Raw genomic sequence first — 23,761 nt, 5'->3', positions numbered from 1 at the left:
AAACCACACAGGTGAATGGAGTTCCAGACTGATCAGTAGAATTTAATCTGTTTCTGCTACATGATTTAATAAACTTAGTTAATATGAAAAAGCAGTTGATGGCAGTGCTATCAGTAGACCTTACTCAAGCATTTGATAATGTCAAATTCAGGTCTTCTATGCTCTCTTGAACTTTTGCAACTCCACTTTAACTATTATCACCAATATTTACATTTTCCAGTTTTGTATCAATGCTCTCTACTATCATGTAAAATGGTCTCTCCATATTCACTTTCAAAGCATTTACTACACACCAATTTTACTCTTCTTCCATGAACCTTTCAGCTTCCACTATGACTACATCTCACTGATTTTACACTGCACAAAATCATGCAAATTTAGCTCACCCAATAAAGATGTCTTGGCTGCCATTTTTCTGCTATGCATAGGTGCCATACCAACAATATATCTATATCTATCTATCTATCTATCTCATTTATGAAAACAATGTTTTACTTATGTCTAAATATCTCAATATTATCAACAAAAAAATTTGAAAAAATTACTTAGCTATCTGTATCGATTTGTAATGCTCATTACAATTTGACAATGTTCATCAAATATCCTCAAACCCGAACGCAAATATTTTAATAATAAATATTAAAGTAATTAATTAATATCAATATCTGCCTTTTGTATTCTTAAACCCTTTAATATCGATCACTGGTTAAAAATACCTAGTTTTTAACCAGTTATTATGATCTGAGATCCAGGGAGTCAAGGACTCAACATCACCCAAACCATCTGTTATACTTTCCCTTAAATTCACGCTAGATGCACTCACCTCTTCAAGAGTAGGCTGACCATACATACCATTTTGAATGGGACAGTACCATTTTTTTCATATTTCCCAGCCGTCCCATCATTTTAATAAAAATGTCAATTTTGTCCCATTTTTAATAAAATCTATAAATATGCCGGCCTGGTTGGCCGAGTGGTTAGTGGATCCTCTCCAGCCAAAAGGCTGTGTGTTTAAATCCCTCCATGGGCATGGATGTTTGTGATTGTCTGTGAAAATACTAGTGGTGGTGGCAGTGGACATAGATGCCGTTGGTGTAGATGATGGGGTTGGTGGATGACGGGTGAATGAGATTGAGTGATGTAAAAGGAGAGTTGTAGAGTAGGTACCCTCCCTTGATGAGTCTTGGACTCCCTGGAGGTATCAAATAATAATAACAATAATAATACTTTAATATTGGTCAATCATAAATTATTATTCATAACCTATAATTGTATATCAATATCATGAATACCAGTAATTTGTATAGCCATGGAGTCGCATTGTTCGTTACTAAATATCGATATTTGCAGTGATTTATTCAGAGAAAATAAAAAATACATGTTGGCAATACTTGCGCATCTCAGATGTGCCGTATGTTCTGCTGTAGCATTAGTTTTTGTTTTGCCTGTATTCTAACTAGTGGCCTTGTTATTCAATGCCAGTGGTTTAAATTTCATATTTTTTAAAGTTTTAAGTCTATCCTTGCAATGTCAAAGAGGCAAAACTTTAGTTTTACTGATGATCTTCAGAAAGAATTCAAATTTATTAAACTGGACAAGCTGTGTAGTGATGGAACAAAAGTGGTATGCCAAGATTGTCAAGTCCATTTTTCCGTTACTCATGGAGGCAGAAGCGATATCAACCAGCATCTACATAGCCAGAAACATAAGGATGCTGAAAAGACGCTGGTTTCAGTTAAACACACCAGTTCATTTATAGTGAGACGTGATGGTGATAATGTAAGATGATAAAATTGCTGCAAGTGAAGCTCTTGTTGTTTATCATACTGTGTGTGTGTGTGTGTCACGATCAAAGTTTTCGTGCAAATGATTGTTTGTCGACATTAATAAATAAAATTTATGAACCAAAATTTTCTTCTGCACGTACCAAATCAGAAGCAGTAATTACCAATGTTTTATCACTTATACACATCTGGTAAATAGAGGATTTGAATAAAACAGAAAGCATTATAGTCAGTTTAGATGCATCAAATAAAAAAGAACATCAAACTTTTTTCAATCGTTGTGCATACCTTTTTGCCAAATTGTGGTGTTCAGGACAAAATTATAGACTTTATTTCCTTACCTGGTGAAATATCCAACCTACTAGTGTGCTATGAAGGAAGTAAGGGAAAAATTTGCCTTACAAAACAAAATTGTTGCTATGTGTGCAGATAACACTAACACCAACACCAATTTTTTTTGTGGTTGAAAAAAAAATTGGCAAAAACTTGAAACTGAACTGAAGAGGCAGATTATCAGTATTGATTGTGAAAGCATAAGTGAAAATGTACCTCAATATATACACAGTCAGAGTTGAAGAACTGAAAAACTTTTGTGACTTTGCAGGAAATAATTTTGCTAAATTGTTAGAGCATGGAAATACAAGATTTTTTTGTCATTGGGTCCATCAATTGACAGAATTTTGAGCATGTTTGATAGGTTTCATTCTTATGTTCTTTCTCAAGAACAATGCCCTGTTATATTGCGAAAATTGTTGGCAGATCCGTGTTTGAAATTGTGGTTGTCATTTGGAAGAGATCAGTGTCTGCGTTCCAAACATACATTAGCTTAATTGAAAAAGATAATATTTCAGCTACAGAAGTAGCCATGAACATTGAAAATCTTGTAAACAATTTAGATTCCAGAAAAAGTGAAGTGTTTGTAACTACTGTCAAAAAAGAACTGAAGATGTTAGTAGATTCAGGTGAAATTAATGAGGCTAAGTTTTTGAGGTAGTTGAGAATTTCTATGAAACCAGCTTAGAATATGTCAACAAGTGGAAGTGCAGTTTAGGAAACACTGAGAAGTTCAAATGGATGCTACTAAGGAAGAAACCTGAATGGAAAGAAATACAGGACAGCCTGAACACGGAACTCATCACATGCACAGAAACAGAAGAAACTCATGTATTCGATCAGATTCTCATAAAATCTATAATTGTGAGGCAGTTGGATACATGGAATAAAGAAAACATTCCTGTATCTGATAGATAGGTAGATTTTTTCTGAAATGAGCGAAAAACGCCTAGACTTTCAAGACTTTTGTAATATTGTAGAGTTTATTCTTTGTATTCCAGGAAGTACAGCACCTGTTGAAAGAATATTATTTGTTATGAACAGTGTGGTCAAAGGAGAAATCTAGATTAAGTGTTGAGACAATGAGGGACATGTTAGTTGTAAGACAAAATTGTTATGGAGTGAGTTTTATGATAAGGTGTTGAAAGACCGAAATTTGCTGAGCAAGTAATACGCAGACAATTAAAAAAACAAAACAAAAAACTTAGCATCTTTTTCATGAATACAGAATATTACATAACTCCCATCCCATTTTTGCCATCCCAATGTCCCGTTTTGTCTCAAGGAAAGAGCAAATTATTCAGCTCGCTCACTGCTCTGTGAAAGAAAAATCTAGTTCTTATCCTTTTTTTTTTTTTTTAACTGCAAGCACACTTAACTTCCATGGATGCTCCCCCCTGTTCTCTCTCCACCTTCCATATAATGAAAATTTCATCAGATGATATCCTATAACACTCATTCAGAAGTTTATAGACCTCTGTCATATCACCCTCTCTTTCTCCTGTTAAACAGTCTGTAGTCCACAAACCCCAAAATCTGTCCTAATCTTTTCTTTAAAGGTTAGGCATTTGTCTGTTCTGGCTTCACTGGTCTTTCCATCTTGTCGCTGGTCTTCCTCTTTCTCTCTTTCCCTTTTGGTCTATATTTATTCAACTCTTTTGGTAGCTGATATCTTTCCATCCTAGATACATGTTCTTTCCATTTCTCTGTATATTCCTTGATCTTTTCATTTATATTATAAATATCTAATTCTTTTCTGATGTCTTCATTTCTTTTATGGTCCAATTTTGTGCATCCTTTAATTGTTCTTAAAAATCTCATCTTTGCAGCTTGTATTTTACTTTCATCCTTCTTTTATAGACCTCACTTGTTTAGTATATATGCAGAGGACATCATGCGTGAAGCATTGGATGAGCTCAAGACAGGAATTACGATAGGAGGTAGATTGATCAGTAATCTGAGGTACGCTGATGATACGGTACTCCTTTGTAATGACATGGAAGAACTAGGACTAATTCTTGACAAAGTTAACAAGATCAGTAATAACAGAGGACTTCAACTCAATTCTAGCAAGACAAAGATCATGGTTCTCAAAGGAAAAACAAACAGAGAAGCTCTTGAGAAACAAATGTATCTTAATGGAGAAAGAATTGAGGAAGTCAGCAAGTTTGAGTACCTGGGATCCATTATTAATGTGAAGAATTGCTGTTCAGAAGATGTCAAAAAAAGGTTAGGAATGGCTAAAACAACAGTCAGAGACCTGTCAAAAATCTGGAAGGATGGATCTATCTCCATGGGAACAAAGTTTAGGATTTTGGATGCAGTTGTTTTTCCAACAGCAACTTATGGATGCGAGACTTGGAACCTAAAGAAGTCAGATAAGAAACGGATATCTGCTTTTGAGATGTGGTGTTACAAAAGGCTGTTGAGGATATCATACACTGAAAGGCGTACAAATGAATGGGTGTTAGAAAAGATTAGTAGAACTTTAAGGCTCTTAAGGATATTGACAGAAGAAAATTAAAATATTTTGGACACATAGAAAGGATGGAAGGAGGACCTCTAAGAACAGTAATAGAAGGTAAAGTTCCTGGAAAAAGAGGCAGGGGTAAACCATCAATGAGATGGATGGATGGTGTGTGTGGAGTGACTGATCTTCAGAGAATTGAGGCTGCCAGAAGGGCAAACAACAGGACTACATAGCGCAGCCTAGTGTGGAACATCATCAAGCATCGGAGTGACCGTACGGCATCTGTAGATGCCCAGTGAACACAGACAGACCTTCTTTTAACCATCCATGTTTTTGAACCATATAACAGAGTGAGATTGAGCATTCATTTATAAAATTTTAGCTGAGTTTTTCATCTTGTTTTTTTTATTCGGTGTTCTTTTAATTGTTTCACAGCTGTTGTGCACATTGCTTAAGAATGTGTGGTGATATGCCATCCATTTCCACAGCCTTATTAACAATTGACCCAATCAACACCTGATTCTTTCACTTCGAATTCTCTTAATACTTGCTTCCCTTCTACATATTGCACAGCATCATTTACACCGGTATGATATATACTGATGAAGTGCTCATTCAATAATTCCACGTCTGCACGGTTAGCCTAGTGGCTATGCTCTTCGCAGCCATATGCCTGGGGAAGGAGTGTCCTAGGTTCGATTCCCATCGACGGCATGAGGAGCTTAAGGATTTTTCTCAGCCATAGCGAAGTTAGCCGGTCTTGGCCATGGACAGCAGGGTCCCCCCCCAGTTTATCTGGGGATTTTCATTCCACAAGCAGGCAAACCGGCCCCATAAATATACATGGATACAGTCAAGAATACTTAAGACAATCCCTCCAGCCATAGGACTGAATTGTCAGCTATGCCGGTCCCGAGCTTGGATAAAAATAGGGGGATTGAGGTGGTGCCGTACCTCCCCGTAAAAGGGGCTCACGGCCATTGAATCACCGTACAAAATGAATGAATGAATTCCACTATATCCTTTGCAATGGTCACTCTGTTGCCATGACTATCCACCAGTGTCAGCCTGTCATAATTATTTTTTTTCTTGTTTGTTATATAGCAGAAGAATTCCAAGGAATTCTTCTGCTGGAATCCTTCACCTGATCAGCCAGTTTACTTCCATACTGCGTCTTTTCTTTCTTTACCATGCTTGTCACCTTCCCAGCCTGCACTTTATATGTTTCATGGATCCAGTCGCCACCAAGTGTCTTGTACCTCCTCCATAGCATTTTCTTTTCCAACACAGCTTGTTTGATATCACTGTTCATACAGCAAAACTCTATTTACTTACTTAACCTTGGTATGCAGTTATATATTGCTTGTGTCAGATACTGCCTTATGAATTGTCATATCTTTAATTTTCGCCTCTGGGAAGCCAGGAATAGCGACACCATTGGCAAGCACAAATTTTGTTTGAATCACCATACCACATCATTTCTTTTTTTCTTATATTTTAATTAACTTACCTTGTTGGTATTATTATTATTACCACCAAGTTCAGTGCTTTCCTGCATCTTCTTCTTCTTATAATTTTTCAAGTGCTAAGTTTCTTTAAATATTTTTCCAATTCTCTTGTCGATTTCTTAATTTCTTTTAAGGGACATTTCCAGTGGCAGATTATCCTCGGTTATATTATCACCATCACTGTTGCAGTGTTGCTGCTCATCAAGAGAAGATTCTCCTCAATAGTAACTACTTGTGCTTTAGACACTGCCTTGTGGCAAATTTTTGGTGCCATTTTAAAGACTATTAAAAACTAGCAATATTTCTATTATTATGTTACTAAAAGCACTATTACAATAAATCCACTAAACAACTACAATAATATACTAAAAGTATCCCAATTAATCTAAGAAAATCTAAGAAACTCCATAAATCAGCAAAACTTACTGATCTTACACAAACTTCATAACAGTATGTCTACACACCAGATAGCCTCAAACCAGACTATGTCATGTTATGTAAAATATCTTCATAACGACACCAGTTCAAAATTTTGGTCTGTATGTATGCTGGATTTATCCAATTAAAAATATATTTAAAAAGAAAAAAAATTGTTTCACATGTTTTACTTTATTGTAAAGCAAATGATAAAAGTACATTTATAATTATTTGTGTTTGAATTAATAATAATTATTATTATTATTATTTTATTATTATTCAGGCCTCCAAGGAGTCAAAAGACTCATCGCGAGAGGTCCTTCCTAAGAAACACAGTCTATCAAGACTCATCGTGGGAGGTCCCTCCTAGGAAACACAAAGTCTATCATACCACTCCTTAAACTCATTGACTGTTCTTGCTCTCACCACTCTATCAGGCAATGCATTCCATGGTTCAACCACCCTCCATGCAAAGAAACCACTCTTCATCCTCTTGCTCACAGTTTCCTTTCGTAACTTCCAGAGATGGCCCCTTGTCATCACTCCTTCTTGCTGTACAACCAAGCAAAAGAATCCCCCCATGTCAACCGTGTAACCATCTCTCAATAAATTAAAAAGTCTCAATCATATCACCTCTCCTTCTTCTGTCCACCAAACTCTGCAGTCCACATTCCCTAACCCGATCCTCATAATTAACATTGTACAGTCCTGAAACTGTCTTTGATATCTGCCTCTGTACCCATTCCACAGTTTATTTATCCCCTTCAAATCCTGGGGACCAAATTTGAGAACAATAGTCTAAGTGTGGTCTGATCAGGATCTTATACAACGGAATGATAACTCTTTTATCTCTGCGTCCTTCTCATTATTGCAGCAGTCCTTTGTGTTACCTTCACCACCTTTGCAATATGTCCCTTAAATTTCAGGTTTCTATCAATCATCAACCCCAGATCTCTTGTCTACCCTACTTCCTCCAGTATATCTTGTCCAATAGAGTATGCATTGTCCCATCGATGTGTCCCAAACCTCAAAACCTTACATTTTGCTGCATTAAACTGACACCCCATTCATTTTCCCATCTGTCTAGCTTATTCAAATCCTGTTGCATGACTACCACATCTCCACTATTACTAATAACCCTTCCCATCTTCACATCATCTGTAAACAACTGAACATTCCCCCCCCCTGCAATCGACTGACAATGTCATTGATATAAAGGTTAAACAAGGTCCCAGTACTGAGCTCTGTGTGACCCCACTTGTAACCCTCTGCCTCCTTGAAACTGCCCCACCATATGCAACTCTCTGATACTTATCGGACAGCCAATCCTGAATCCTGCTGACCAACCTGACATCGAAACATATGTGCTGCAACTTAAATATCAGCTTATCATGTGGCACCCTGTCAAATGGCTTCGCTAAATCCAAGAAAATGGCAGTATATGCCTTTCCCTCATATACTGCTTTTGTAACTTTATTATAAAAGGCTAGCATATTACTAAAACAAGAGCCCCCCCCCCTCACAAATCCATATTGACTCTCACAGATAATATTACCCTCATCTGCCCAAAGTTGTATACGGTTGCTCACTAATTTCTCCAAGATCTTAACAACTACCGATGACACACGCAAACTGCCTATAATTAGACACTTCCAGTCTGCTACCACCCTTATGCAATGGCACTATCTTACCTTCCTTCCATTCCTTGGGCACCTTTCCTGTAGCCAGACTTTCATTGAATAAAGCCAGGTCAAAGGAGCTTTCAGTTCCTTAGCGCATTCTCTCAAAACTCGTGGTGAAATACCATCCATTCCCATAGCTTTACTGACATCCAGAGTACTCAGTATTTGGAACACATTCTCCTCCTGCACCTCTAAAACTCGAACCCACCCTATCCCCTCTAGTATTAAAATTTACTCCTCCAGGATGAAATACACCAATAAATTGTTCATTGAACAATTCCAATATGTCCTCTGCATCAGTCACTCTATTCCCATTTTTATCCCACAGTGTCATTCTTCCACAGTCATTTCTCCTCCTACTAGCCATATAGCTAAAAAATTCCCTAGGATTTTCTTTGGAGATCTTAGGGCCAATCTCTTCTCATATTCCAGTTTTGCCTTTCTTACCATACTAGTCACTCTCCTGGCCCATGTCTTATATTCTTCATGCATCTGCTTTTCACCTGTCTCCTTATATCTCTTCCATAGCACACATGCAGCTGCTGTTTAATATTGTTTGTCATCCACTTTACACCAAATTGTGTCCTCTTCTTCACTTGTGGAATACAGCTTACTATTGCTGCTAACAAATATTCCTTCACAATTTCCCAAGCACTAATGATATTCTGGCCTTCCAATTCCTCCCTCCATGAAACTTCCCCAAGTTGATGTCTAAGACTATTATAATCACCTGCCTTATAATTCTACATATATTCCATCTCTTTGATACTCCTGCATGTCTATTCATCTTCCAAGTCAAAACCACATGGTCACTCTCTCCAACTGGTGGGAGAGATGTTATCTCACTTGTTATCAGCTCTTCTGATGTTATGACCAAATCCTAAACTCTTGAACCTCTGTTACATGTTGCCTAAGATATTTGTCCCTCAAGAATTCTAGAAATTTCATTCCCTTATTGCTATATGCATCTTACTCTCCCCAATTTATACTGCTGTAGTTAAAATCTCCCATAACAATCATTCTTCTTGCACTTAGGTAGTTAAATGAATTCACATGTTCTAATATCTTGTTATCTATTACCATTTTAGTTCTTACTGGATCTTGTCCTTTAAAGGCCATAGTTTTTGATTTTTCTGTTGATATTATCATACCATAATCTTTGGCTATCTCATTTAGATCTAAAATGCTTTCTGTAAGTTATCTTCAGAATTTGTAAATATTATTTGGTCGTCGACAAAAAGGAGTGTGTTTAAGTTCACAGTAGGAGAAAGTTTAATACCTTGATGGAAATTTTTATTCCATTTTATTATTATTTCACTTAGATAAATGTTAAAAAGAGTTGCTGAGAGGGGACATTCCTGTCGGACCCCTTGGTTTATCTCTCTCCTATATGATAGCTCATGATTTAATCGTTTGTATTTGATTATGTTCATATATACTTATGATAGCTTTTAGGATATTATTTGGTATTTGTCTTTCTTTTAATATGTTAAATAAAATGCTACTTTTAACTTTGTCAAATGTTTTTTCAAGTCAATAAAGGCAATATGTGTTTCTAAATTGTATTCTCTTCTTTTCTCTATTATTAATTTTAGGCAAAAGGCTGGGTCTATACATGATCGTTTTCATGTATAGATCCTTTTCTAAATCCATTTTGTACTTCTAAAATAAAGTTTTTGGAATATTTCATTAGTTTGCTATTTAAAATATTGCTATATATAATTTATAACAGGAATTTAGTATACTTATACCTCCTATAGTTTTTAGGGTAATCTCTACTACCTTTTTTAAAGATAGGAGTCAAAATTGCTTTTTTCCATTCTACTGGGGGGGGGTTACCAGTTGTATAGATTTTATTTAAAAATAATAGGAGTCTTTCTTTGAATCTTGCTCCTACATATTTATATAGTTCTGAACCTAGCTTATCTTCTCCAGGTGAGAAATTGAGAAATACTCAATTATTATTATTATTCAGGCCTCCATGGAGTCAAGAGACGCATTGTGGGAGGTCCTTCCTAGGAAAAACAAAGTCTATCATACCACTCATTGACTGTTCTTGCTCTCACCACTCTATCAGGCAGTGCATTCCACGATTCAGCCACCCTCCATGCAAAGAAACCACTCCTTGTCCTCTTGCTCACGGCTTCCTTTCATAACTTCTAGGGATGGTCCCTTGTCATCGGTTCTTCCCGCTGTTCCACCAAGTGAAAGAACTTCCCAGTGTCATCCCTGTAACCATCTCTCGACAGTTTAAAAGTGTCGATCATATCACCTCTCCTTCTTCTCTCCACATTCCCTCAGCTGATCCTCAATACTAACATTGTACAGTCCTGAAACCATCTTTGTTATCTGCCTCTGTACCCTTTCCACAATTAATTTATTCCCTTCAAATCCTGGATACCAAATTTGTGAACAATAGTCTAAGTCTGATCTGATCAGAATCGTATACAACGTATAAAAGATAACTCTTTTATATCTGCAGGTCAACGTCCTCAGTATTGCAGCAATCCTCTGGGTTACCTTCACCACCTTTGCAATATGCTCCCTGAATTTCAGTTTTCTATCAATCATCACTGCCAGATCTCTTAACCTCCCTTGCTCCTCCAGTACAGCTCCTCCAATCGAGTATGCAGCCTCCCATCGATGTATCCCAAACTTCAAGACTTGACATTTTGCTGCATTAACCTGACCCCCATTGATTTTGCCCATCTGTCTAGTTTATTCAAATCCTCTTGCAGGGCTGCCACATCTGCACTATTACTAAAAACCCTTCCCAGCTTCACATCGTCTGCAAACAACTGAATATCCCCTTGCAATACATTGACAATGTCATTGATATAAAGGTTAAATAATACAGATCCCAGTATGAGCCTGGTGGAACTCCACTTGTAACCTTCTGTATCCTTGATATTGCCCCACCATACACAACTTTCTGATACCTATCAGACAGCCAATCTTGAATACAGTTGACTAATCTGACATCTAAACCCATGTGCTGCAACTTAAATATCAGCTTATCATGTGGCACCCTGTCAAATGGCTTTGCAAAATCCAAAAAAATGGCAGTATTAGCCTTTCCCTCATCAACTGCTCTTGTCACTTTATTATAAAAGGCAGTTATAATTACTAAAGCAAGAGCACCTCTTAATAAATCCATCTTGATTCTCACAGATAACATTACCCCTGCCCAACACTGTATATGGTCCCTTACTAATTTCTCCCGAAATTTCTTTCTTAACAACTACTGATGACACACAAACGCCTATATTTAGACATTTCCAGTCTGCTACTGCCCTAATGCAATGGCACTATCTTACCTTCCTTCCATTCCTTGGGTAGCTTTCCTGTAGTCAGACTTTCATTGAAAAGCCAAGTCAACAGCACTGTCAGTGTTAGCACATTCTTTCAAAGCCCCATGGTGAAATACCATCCAGTCCCACAGCTTTACTGACATCCAGAGCACTCAGTATTTGGAACACACTCCCCTCTTGTACCTCTAAACCTCGAACCTGCCTTATCCCTCTAGTATTAAAACCTACTTCTCAAGGACAAAATACTCCAATAAAATATTCATTGAACAACTTCACTATGTCCTCTGCATCAGTCACTCTATTCTGATTTTTATCCCACTATGTCATTCTTCCACAATCATTTCTCATCCTACTGATCACATAGCTAAAAAATTCTCTATTATTTTCTTTGGATCTTAGTGCCAATCTCTTCTCATATTCCAGTTTTGCCTTCCTCACCATACTAGTCACTCTCGTGGCCTGAGTCTTATATTCTTTATGTATCTGCTCTCCAGCCCTCTCCTTATATCTCTTCCATAATCTCTTTTTTTCACCTTCAGTTCCTATTTGATATTGTTTGTCATCCACTTTACACCATATTGTGTCCTCTTCTTCACTCGTGGAATACAGCTTACTATTGCTGCTAACAAATATTCCTTCACAATTTCCCAAGCACTAATGATATCCTGGCCTTCCAGTTTTGCCCTCCATCATGGAACTGCCCCAAATTGATATCTAAGAGTATTATAATCACCTACCTTATAATTCCACATATGTTCCCTTTTCTTTGATACTCCTGCATGGCTATTTATCTTCCAAGTCAAAACCACATGGTCACTCTCTCCAACTGGGGGGGGGGGGAAGAGATGTCATCTCAGTTATTATCAGCTCTTCTGATGCTCTGACCAAATCCAAAACTCTTGAACCTTTTGTTCCCTCTATTACATGTTGCCTGATACATTTGCCTGTCAAGAATTCTAGAAATTCCATTCCCTTATTACTACATGTATTTTCCTCTTCCCAGATTATACTTCTGCGGTTAAAATCGACCATAACAATCATTCTTCTTGCACTTGCCAAGCTAAACTGCCTAAACATCTCCTGCTTCCCACACTCTGTGCTCCTTGGCTTGTAGCAACACCCCACTAAATATTCTGTCTTGCTTACCTCTACCTCACACCATATGCTTTCAAAACCATTAGTGTCACTGCCTTCCAAAGCCTTTATTCTTAGAGGACATACTATAAAACTCGATGTAGCTTAAAATTACCAAAGCGCTTTACATCAATTTTTACAGAGGTCAGGTCTCATGAGAACTGTTACAAAAATTACTTTGTATGTCTCTATGTATTTTATTAATGTAAATAACCCTATGGGAATTGATTGTATCAAACGTTTTAATTAAAGTTCCTAGAATGTCAAAAACAAAGCCAATGCTTTGCCATCAGAACTTTGTATAATGTATAATAGCTATGTATAAGAGCACAAGAAAGTTGTTTACAATTAAGTGTGTGAGAAAGTTGTTTGTAAGCTCTGCGCATGAACACCTTCAAAGCTAGTATCAAAGAGGTCCACTAGTTTCAGAAAAGTTTCCCGACAAGACAAAGAAAAAAGAGCGCATGGAGTAGAAGAAAGAACGGGTTGGCCTTAATAAAAGGATCAAGAAGAACTGCCAATTTCTTTGGGGTTTACAACCCTTGGTGCAAAGTCCTGAGAAGGAAAAAATAAAAGAGGACTGAGCCGAACATCATGGGCAGTTTCCGGCAGAGAACCAGAGGCAGTCGAGAGGAGGCGAGGTCCAGTTGCTGACAGAAGGAGAGGTGAGGTCCAGTTGCTGACAGAAGGAGAGGTGAGGTCCAGTTGCTCACAGAGGGGGAGGCGAGATCCAGCTGCCTAGAGAGCAGAAGCGAGGTCCAGTTACTGAAGCAGGAGAGGCGCGCTGTTACCGAAGAAAGCCAGAGGCAGTCGGCGGAGAATCAGAAGCATACTAACCCAGAGAAACAGACTTTAATCTAACCTTTAATGCACATTCTTTTTGTAATCTAGGAGATATGTCATAGATGGACTGATAAGAAATAGTAATAAGAAATATCTGTAAGAGAGTTCTCTGATTTGTTGTTAACTGGAATATTAATTGCAAGATAACTTGCCATAGCTAGTTAGTCTCGGCAATTTGGTTTTCTTAAGCAGACAAGTAATAGAGTAAATATATTGTTTAGTCATTTAATATTGAAAAGAGAAAGTTTATTTCTTTATACAAAAAGAAAGTTAGAGAGAGAGCATGCACTGCTAATTAGAATAACGGTATCTGAAAGGCGCAGTAACCAAGCAGGCTTTATAAATAGCAACACAGTGTTTACAATACGTCATCACTTATCATAAACAGTACTCCACCACTGTGTTTTCCCTTCCTATCATGCCAAAAAATGCTTTACCCTGCTACTTCTATTCCTGTTTTTATATCTTCCGTCAACCACCTCTCAGATATCCCTATAATCTTTGGCCAGGTTGATACTATCATTGCCATCAATTCATCTCCTTTATTCCAGATACTCCTGCCATTAGTATAAAGCATAAAAATGTCACTGCTTCTATACCTCTCATTATCTCTTCCAGACCCTCACTGGACTCAGTGTTATCTGATGTCATCCCACTTCCCCCCCAAGCACCCATTCTCATAAAAGGCTACCCTGGGAATTCTAGTTTCCTTTCATTGACACCCTGACTCGTTCAGAAAACAGCAATCTCTCCAGATGCCTACGTCCTTCCTCATTCAAATGCAAGTTGTCTCTCTCATACAGTTCCTTTCTGTCCTCAAATGCCCTCCAAGCATTCACATATTTCAGTCCTCTCTTCTGACACATTCTGGCTATTATGCTATTTATTATTACTGCTTCTGCTCAGCTCATCACTATCATACCTGGGCATCACACGCAATCTTTCCTCTCTGTGTTTTCTTTTGTACAACCTCAAGCAAGAATCTCAGATATCTCGCCACCTGATTTACAATGCCTCTCAAGTCATTCGTGCCCACAATCATCTCATCCATCCTTTCACCCCTCTTAATTGCCATAGCCACACTTTCTATCATTCCTCCAGGCAAACACTCCTCTGGCATCCTATCTTTCCCACCACGGATCATAGAGTCTCCATACATCACAGCTCTTACCACTCTTCCATGATTGCTCACTTGTATCTCTCTCTTTCTCTCCTCTAACTCTTTCACTCTGTGTTCCCCTACTTACCTGCTGTCCTGGCATCACTCTATCTCTGGTTTCAGTACGCTCTCGCATTCTTCTCATTCCCTCTCTCTGACTGTTTCCATTCTCTCCTCTTCTATCATTCCCATACCCCTCTCTCTCTCATTCCCTGTCATCTACTGTTTCTATTCTCTCTTCTTCTATCATTCCCATAACTCTCTCTCACTCCTACTCTGTTTCGCCTTGCAATCTCTTCGATTTCCCGAGCGAGACATTCCTTGTTTATATTATAACTTATAATATAAACAAGTGGAAAAAACTTCCAACAAATCTCTCTAATCCAGAGTATTTTAATAATAAGGTGTGACTCCTTTTGACTACTCATATATGAAAAAATGATTTTGGCATTACTTCAACCTTAGTATCACCTCTGGGTTTGGTTTCCACTGATCAGACCTCAATAAAAGTCGAAATCAGTCTGGGTAGTGACCCTTCCCATAATGCATAGTTTCTATTATACATACCGTAAGGATATGTGCTTTGCATTATGGGATATTAAGGAAAGTGACGTGAAGTCATTCGCCTCTATATACGAGTTGCACCAGTCCTGAAAATACTTCAGGTGCAAACTTTGTTTGCTTACACTTGGATAAAGGATTAAACCAAGTATATAATTTTTTTTGGTATCTTTAACTTTGAAGCAGTTAATTTGTTCTAAAATTTTATTTTCAATCATCGATGCTATTGGACACTCTCCCTCGATGAGTCTTTGGACTCCCTGGAGGTGTCACATAACAATAATAATAATAATTATTATTTTACTTCTCACTGGAGATGGTCCTTGAAAAGACATGATTTTTGTTTTGTCTGTTGATATTTGCATTCCAAATTTTTTTAACACCTATATTATTATTATTATTATTATTACACCCTCCATGGAGTTGACAGACTTATTGTGGGAGGTTCATTCAACTGACAACATATTTATCATACCGAATGGAGTATATTGATCTTTGTAGTTCATCTTCACTTCTTGCTCTGATTATCTGGCCATCTGCAAACAAAAGAGGTATTAAGTATACTTGCACAATCCAGTTTAAATGCTGATTTTATATTTTTCTTCCATTCTTTACCATTTCATTTATATTATTCTTATTATTAAGAGAGGCCTCCAGAGAGTCAGGGACTCATCGAGCCATATACTACAGGAACCAGCTATCATTCTTATTCTTGAATTCATTCACCCTGCTTGCACACACACACAACATCCAATGACAATCCATTCCAACTATGCACCGCCTTGTGAGAGAAAAATGTAGCCCTCACCCCCTTCTTAGCTTCCGAGGACGTCCTCTTGTCCTTTTCCCACCCTCCGAGTATTGAAAAATTCTATCAGTTGAAATCCTGTATGACCCTTTCAGAAGTTTGTAAGCCTCAATCATATCACCTCCTCTTTCTCCTGTTTGCTACTGTCTGCAGTTTACAAATTCTCAATCTGTCTTCATAATCAGTATTCCACACTCCTGATATTATTTTTAACTCTCTCTCCGGTGTGTCAGAATCACAACGGAAACCAGGAGATCTGACCTGTGCACAATAGTCCAAGTGAGGTCTTATCAAAGCCTTGTAATGAGGCAAAATGACATCCTTGTTTTTATGTGTGAATGTTTGTTTCAGCATTGCAATTTTCTTTTGAGTTGTATTTGCAATCTTTGCTACCTGGCCCCTGAACTTCAACTTCCTATCTACTAGCACTCCAAGATTCCTAGCCTCATCAGTTTCTTCTAGCATAATCCCATCAATATAATATGACATCAGATATCTACTTGACATTTACTGACACTGAACTGACATCCATTTTCCCATGTCTACAGTTCCAGCCTATTCAAATCATTCTGCAAGTACTGCATTATTAGCAGTACTTGCAGAATGGAATGCATATCAGCAGCATTCCTGATTACTCTTCCTATCTTTGCATCATCAGCCACATACTGCATCTCTCGATACCTAACAGCAGAGACAGTACAAGTCACTAGTCCTGTTGGTGAAGTTCTTCAAAAAAGTACAGACCGATAATAAATGATGCAGTGAAACCACATCACACTGTGGCTTTCGGTGAGTGTAAATGGGAGGGGGGGAGTCTGATAGAACACAAGGGTTATTCACAGCCAAAAATGGCAATTGTGTCAGTTAACACTATCATTCAGATAGTGTTAACTGACAGAATAATGTAGCATGTAAGGCAAATCGATGCTGATCTGTTGTGTTGCACTGTAGAAAATGTCATTCATAGAATGCAATTCTTAGAACATCTGAAAGGAGGACATATTGAACCACATCTGTAAGTTATACGAACTCGAAAATTGCTTTGTTGTGTCTCTTCAAGCCATTACTGTTTAATTAATCCCAAACCATGTGCTTATAGTGCCAAATATCCCCTGGTTGACAGAATTATGTATTATTTTTTATCTTCTGTAAATCAAAGTCCCGTCTTCCAGAGTGTACTCATATAATTTGGTTGAATTTTGTCCAATATATTTTTTGCTACAGGGCACTGAACACCTCCTCTTTAATTATGTCCACCCTATACATAACAGATACTATACTGAATCAAAAAACTAACCTAGGAAATTCATCATTCTATCTGCAAAATAAGCCAATCCTTTTTCTGCTTTACACCTTTTCTCTGGATATTTTGTGGGTGCTGAACTAAGTACTATAATTATTCCATTATTCAACATCCATTTAAACTACTTACTTCCACACACACACACTTTTCTGCACTCTCCACCTTTTCAAGGTTCTTTCTTTCCCCTTAATCATTTCCCTACAGATGACACTGATGCAGTATAGGTTGGTATGTGAGATTGAATTAATTATACAAACCAAAAGTATTCATGAATATCATTTGAAGAGAGTTTTTTCTTTTTGGTTATAGAGGGTGCAAGTGAACAAGAATTAGATGAAGCTGAATCTGTGGTGGGTGCAAAATTTCCTGATGATTTGCGTTGTTCTTACCGCATTCGTAATGGTCAGAGATTAACTGCTTCAGGGTGAGTTAAAAATTAAAATATTTTGAGCTTGCAAAAATTTTGTGATGATATATGCACTGATGAGCTGTAGTAATGTTCTAGAGAAAAGTGGCATGTATAAAGAAACAATTCATTATATTACAACTTTGCTATATAGGAAATTTGAGAAAATAATCTTTACCCTGGTCTCTTGAAAAGTATTAGTATTTATTAGAAGCAATCACAAGTTTTTTTTTTCCTCTCCCAAAACAAGCATTCATTTTTCTTGTATTCTAAAACTATTAATTTCCAAGAAGTGAAAACCACAATTGTTTTATGAGAGAGAGAAAGAGATTTTATGATATAAAGGTGAGAAGAATGTCAAAAGTTGTTTGTGTATGGAATGATTGGTGAATGATGAGAGATATTGTATGTGAGTCAGAGTTTGAATAAGAACGAGAAGTGGCAGATATTGATGTGTGCGAACGAAAGAAGATGAGCATGGAGGTGCACAAATCAAAAAGTAAGAAAGTGCAAGAAAGGAGACACGTGAATGGTAATATATATATATATAAGAAGAAATGTATGATTGAAGTGATGCACAAAATTTCAAGGCTTTGAGCATTTCAGATGTTTATATTGTCTGCACACACAATATGCCATAAGACCTGTTGTGTTATAGGTCTTATGGCAAAACACACACACACACACAACAGTGCTGTGTGTTTTGCATTTTCTTCCCAATAGTAACCCCACCAGGAGGTAATTTATTTCCTACATGCTCCATTGCATACAATGCACATATTACATGTAGCTTCTTAGTGCTAATTAACATTTATATTTATATTTTTGTATCGATATTCATATTTACATTTATATTTTTATCTACATATATTTGCACTATATAATTCAAACATTATCAGTAATTTATGTTACATTAAATTGACTGGAAGTTGATCTTATTGGGAAAATTAAATAATTCTGAGTGATACTTTCAGATAAGTCTCTGTTTTGACACTGGCCACTTATCTCCAGAAGTGAAGATGTATTGTATTAGGAGCATCCAGATGGAGTCCAGTAGCTGGCAGTCATCAAATAAGTGATCGGCAGTCTGTTAAAGGTGTAGGAAAAAAAATGCATGATGGCGATTCTATATGATTCTGTATCCTGGAATCCTGTTCCAGTATTCCAGGATATAGAATCTGTGTAGGTAGTGCCTTAATTTTCCATGTCCTGTCAATAGCGTAGTTAAACCTAGAGCAATGGCATGTATTTTCAGCCGTAGTCTGCTTCTGATACTTGGCAAAAATTCATTTATTGTTGATCCATTTTTAGATGCTTTCCATTCTTCTTCCCACAAGTTTAGACTTATTTCTTCTGCAAGTGTTTTTATAGCAGATTTTGAGTACTTTTGGTAACTTGTTTCTAACTGTTCGTTTATAGCTTAGCAAACTGATCCACTCTCTCTCTCTCTCTCTCTCTCTCTCTCTCTCTCTCTCTCGTTTCCTGCTACCCCAGTATGCACCCTCACCCAGCAGAACTTGATATCCCATCCCTCTATAGTGAGATTCCACACTAGATTTCTTGTCTGTTCTGTTAATGCTAAACAGTTGTTCTGATTTTTTTATGCCGTCTATAGTGCTTCTACTATCGCTGTAAATTGTCATTATCTTTTGATGACAGTTTTTAAGTTCTAATTCCCGGAGATATGTAAGTGAATGAACTATAGCAAGTTGTTCTGCTTGGTTGTTGGAATGGAGGGGATGCAGTCTAGAGCAGCATTTTTGTATAATGGACTATAATATACAATGAGAGAACAACCAAAGTTTCTTTCGGTTTTGCTCCCATCAGAATATGTTTGGAAAGGAGAACGAAACCAAAGGAAACATTGGTTGTTCTTTCATTATATATTACAGACAGTCCATTATACAAGTGTGTGTGTGTGTGTTTGTATACAAATGGTTAAGGAGAAATAGAATGGAATATGAACTAGAAGTTAGAGTGAAATTGGTAAAGCATTATGAGAGTAAAAGTAAGAAAGTTGAAATGCAAGAGAAGAAGAAACAAGAAAAAAAAAGGAAGAGAGAGAGGGATTGTTGAGAAAGTGATATACATGGATTAGGGGTGTGTATAAGATGGGTGAATGATCACAGTTATTGCTATCTGGTGCAGAGATTTGTGATGTCACTGAGTTGCTAGCATGAGAACATGTGGAGGATTATGTTAATTGGGACAAATGACTTAAAAGTTGTTGGGAGAAGCAAAAAAAAGAAAAAGCATGATTTTTTACTGCAATGTTATCACACTATGAAGACTATCACTGTAAGTGATATGTACAGAGATGTGCAGTAGATGAATATCCAATGTTTTTGGTGAGTAGAAGGATATGTACTCGGGTTACATTTGAGTCATTTTATCATTAAGGAAAAATGATCTTGGAGAAATTGCTGCTCTTTGAGAATGTGGGTGTGAGAGTTTGGACACACAGTGATGAATGACTATAGTAATCATGACCAGGAAATTAATAAGAATTGTGGTGTAGAAAGTTTTTTTCATTTGTTAGAAAGTAAATTATACTAGACAAATTATTTTTGTTGTAATCCTTTATCCAAATAAGGGAGAATGGCAGTCCCCTGCACTATACAATTCTATTTAGATTATCTTGAAGACTCCCTAAAGACTCAGTAAAACCTCAACCTTTTTTTCCGTATGCTATCTGGATGATGTGTTTGCCATCTCACAAGAATCAGAAGCATCTCTTAACCAAAATCAACAGCCTACACCTATGCATCAACTTCATCATGGAAAAAGAAATGAAAAATTGGCCTTTCTCGACATCGTCCTCCTCCTCCTCTCCATCTAGAATACTTATACAACATCAAATCTTTGCTATCTCTTTTCTTATCCATGTTATCTGCTCCAATTATGAGGATCTCCAGTAAGAACTGGACACCATTCAAAGCATCATATTACAGAAATACTTCATGTCTACTGCATCCTGGACTCTTAACAAGCCTATTAATAAGAATCCTGAACCAGTGTGGAGAATCCTACATAGCAGGCATCTGGATCCACTTGCATAGATCTTGAGAAGGTATGGTTTAGTCCTTAATTCTTCCATATCAGCAAAATCTCCTCCAGGTTACTTACTACTCCACAAAATATAAACAGATCCCTCTCTCTCTTTCTCATTGAACTTGGTGTGTACCAGGTTCAATGTGAATGACATACTTGGGACAAACAAGTCATTTGGTCAAAAAACAACTACAGTTTGAGTTAGGAAAGTGAAAGCTTCGCATCTTTCTTTATAAAGATATTCTATGAGGAAATGACTTTTATGAAGGATTCTTATCTTATTCCAGTAAACTGTATGCTTAGTATCAATACCATGCTCCCCAAGTCCAGAATGTTTAGGATCATGGTATTTATAAACGCTTCTGTTCTTCTAGATCACAAGTCTTTATAAATACTGATTTGTCCAATATAAGTTAACCCACAAGAGCAAGGAGTCTGGTAGATGCCTGGATAACTGAGAGGTGGAAGCTTGTCCTTAGAAGGGAGAAAGGTGGAGATATTTCTGATGAGGTGAAAGGCAATAAAAATATTTACTGGTTTTAAAACTTTGCTATGCATTCAGTAATGCCATCTACATAGAGATAGAAATGTGAGTTATTTCTTCTGTACTGGAAGAGTTAGAAATAACATGACTGTTAAAAGCTTTTTTGATGAAAGAATCCTTAAAACCATTAGATAAAAAGGCGGAATTAATATGTTGTAATTCTTTCTGTAAAAGTTCATCTGAAGAATATAATGAATGAGTACAATGTACTAAAGTCTTAATAGTTACAACCCATTGACTAGGATGGTGATGAGATTCAACATGGATATAATGGCCTGTATTTGTCTTCCAAAAACTGAGAAATATAGACTACCATTTGGTTGACGAAGAATTAGAAGATGTAAAAAGGTAATTGGTTATTTACTACCTTCTTCTAAGATGAAGTGGATCCTTGCGATGAAGTGTGCATTTAATTTGGAAAGAAAACTGCTGTAACTTAGAGTAAGAGCCATTCCATATTGCAAATATATCATCCACAAATCTGTACCAGTGTGTAGGTCTGAGTGAAATGTTATCAAAAATACATTGTTCAAAGTGTTGAATGAAGACGCTGGCAATAGCAAGAGAAATAGGATTGCCCATAGATGTTTCTTGGATTTGTTGATATAATTTGTTGACTTACCATATTCCAAAGTTCTATTTGAGTGCCAGCACTTGACTTGAGAGAGGAATACAGTTTTACTAATCTTGCTGAGCACAGATCTTGTCAGACATGGAAATACTGCATGATATTTTTAATGTTTTACAAAGAATTGATTTATACAAATGCATTTGATCAGAAATGCAATTTATGTTTAGATGCAACATCGCTCAATTTTGTTTGAAATTGTTTCCTTGTACATAATGTGGTATTTACTTCTTTAGCTATTTATTTTTTTATTACCTTGTGTAATGGGACCTCTGCTGTCCTTGCACCAATAAACCATAAGCTAACCAACCTTCAACCATGAGGTGAAAGTTAATATAGGGCGGAAAGAACCTGAGCTCCACCAGTTATCCAAATTCGAATGCTTTTTAAGATTATCAGAAGTGGACTGATTAACCTAGATGTGCATACAACTTAAACACATCTCATTATAGTCATTTTATGAGATGTGTTCACAATTTGTTTATGGTTGTGAAGTATTATTCAATAATATTCATAATATTTGAATTTAAATCATTTAGGAATATATTAAACAACAAGGATTCAGTGTAAGGATCAACAAGTAGGTGGAAGAGAGGAATCTCCAGTGTGAATCGCAGAAGGTGCTTCTGTGATTCGCGCTGGATCTCCGCAATGGTGTTAAAACAGCAACCTTTGAGCTGGATCTTCATCTTCGGGAAGAGGGCGAAGTCCGCAGGAGCCAAATCGGGTGAGTAGGGTGGGTGCAGAAGTGAGATCATGTTGTTTCCAGCAAGAAACTCACGTGTGAGGAGAGCTTGGTGACAGGGTGTATTGTCATTGTGGAGCATCCAGTTTTTTGTGCACCACAGATCCGGTCGCTTTCGCCAAATGTCCTCCCTCAGATGCCTTAAAACCTGGCAGTAGAACTCGCTATTGATGGTCTGGACCCTGGGATGAATTCTCGATGCACAATGCCGCAAATGTCAAAAAAGACGACAAGCATGCACTTGGTCGAGCTGTGGACCTGCCTCACCTTTTTTGGTCATGGAGATGATGGGTTCTTCCACTGTGAAGACTGTTGCTTCGTCTCAGGTCGTACCCGTACACTCAAGTTTTGTCACCAGTAATCGACATGAAGGACGGGTCATCCACGGCATGCTGACAGAGTTCATGGCAGACTTCGACACGGTGTTCCTTCTGCTCCTGGGTCAGCAGCCTGGGGAAAAACTTGGTAGCAACATGACGCATGTTCAGATCACACATGAGGATTGCCTGGATTGTTCTGTATGACACAAACAATGGCAGCAGTGTTGTGGAGTGTTCTCCAATGATCCTCATGCACAAGTTGCCAAATGGTTTCGATATTTTCAGGGGTTGAGCTCATTGAGAGTCTTCCTGATCTCGTCGTCTTCTAGTGATGGTCTTCTGCTCTTGAAGTGTGCATGCCACTCAAAACACCTCGAATGACTCATTGCAGCATCGCCATAAACTTACCAAATCATGTCAAATGTCTCTGTGGCAGATTTGTCCGGTTTCACGCAGAATTTCACGTTCACTCTTTGTTCTAACTTGCTGTCCATGATGAAATCACAGACGTGGTCAGAATAGCACCAGTTACACAGCTCCCGATGTACACAGGAGAATGTCTTTTGGCACACTGACTTACGAAGGGCGATGCTCCCCGTGATTGTGCATGCAGCCTTGTGCTGCCATCTATTGGGTTGTGTTACAAAGCTAGTCTCGAAACGTTTTTATACCCCCTCGTATCATCCATTTCTCCTGTCATTTGCCACACATTGATATCAACAGTTTATCAACAATAACAATCTTTTTGAAATAT

General features: G+C 37.4%; 1 protein-coding gene across 5 annotated transcripts in view; it reads left to right on the top strand.

Moving 5' to 3' along the window:
* Positions 1-23,761, top strand: part of LOC150104071 (F-box only protein 3-like) — a 345,412-nt gene that overhangs the window by 70,065 nt on the left and 251,586 nt on the right. For all 5 annotated transcript variants that reach the window (XM_090396738.1, XM_090396742.1, XM_090396741.1 and 2 more), the window contains one exon: positions 17,623-17,737. In XM_090396738.1, coding sequence (XP_090252864.1) covers positions 17,623-17,737 — 115 coding nt within the window. The remainder of the gene's footprint in view (positions 1-17,622; positions 17,738-23,761) is intronic.

Source organism: Typopeltis vanoorti, chromosome 8 (assembly GCF_054136105.1).
Source record: "Typopeltis vanoorti isolate ZY-2024b chromosome 8, IOZ_Tvanoo_1.0, whole genome shotgun sequence".
Lineage (NCBI taxonomy): Eukaryota > Metazoa > Arthropoda > Arachnida > Uropygi > Thelyphonidae > Typopeltis > Typopeltis vanoorti.
Note: the sequence above shows the minus strand (reverse complement) of the source record. Positions and strands in the feature narration are given on the sequence as shown.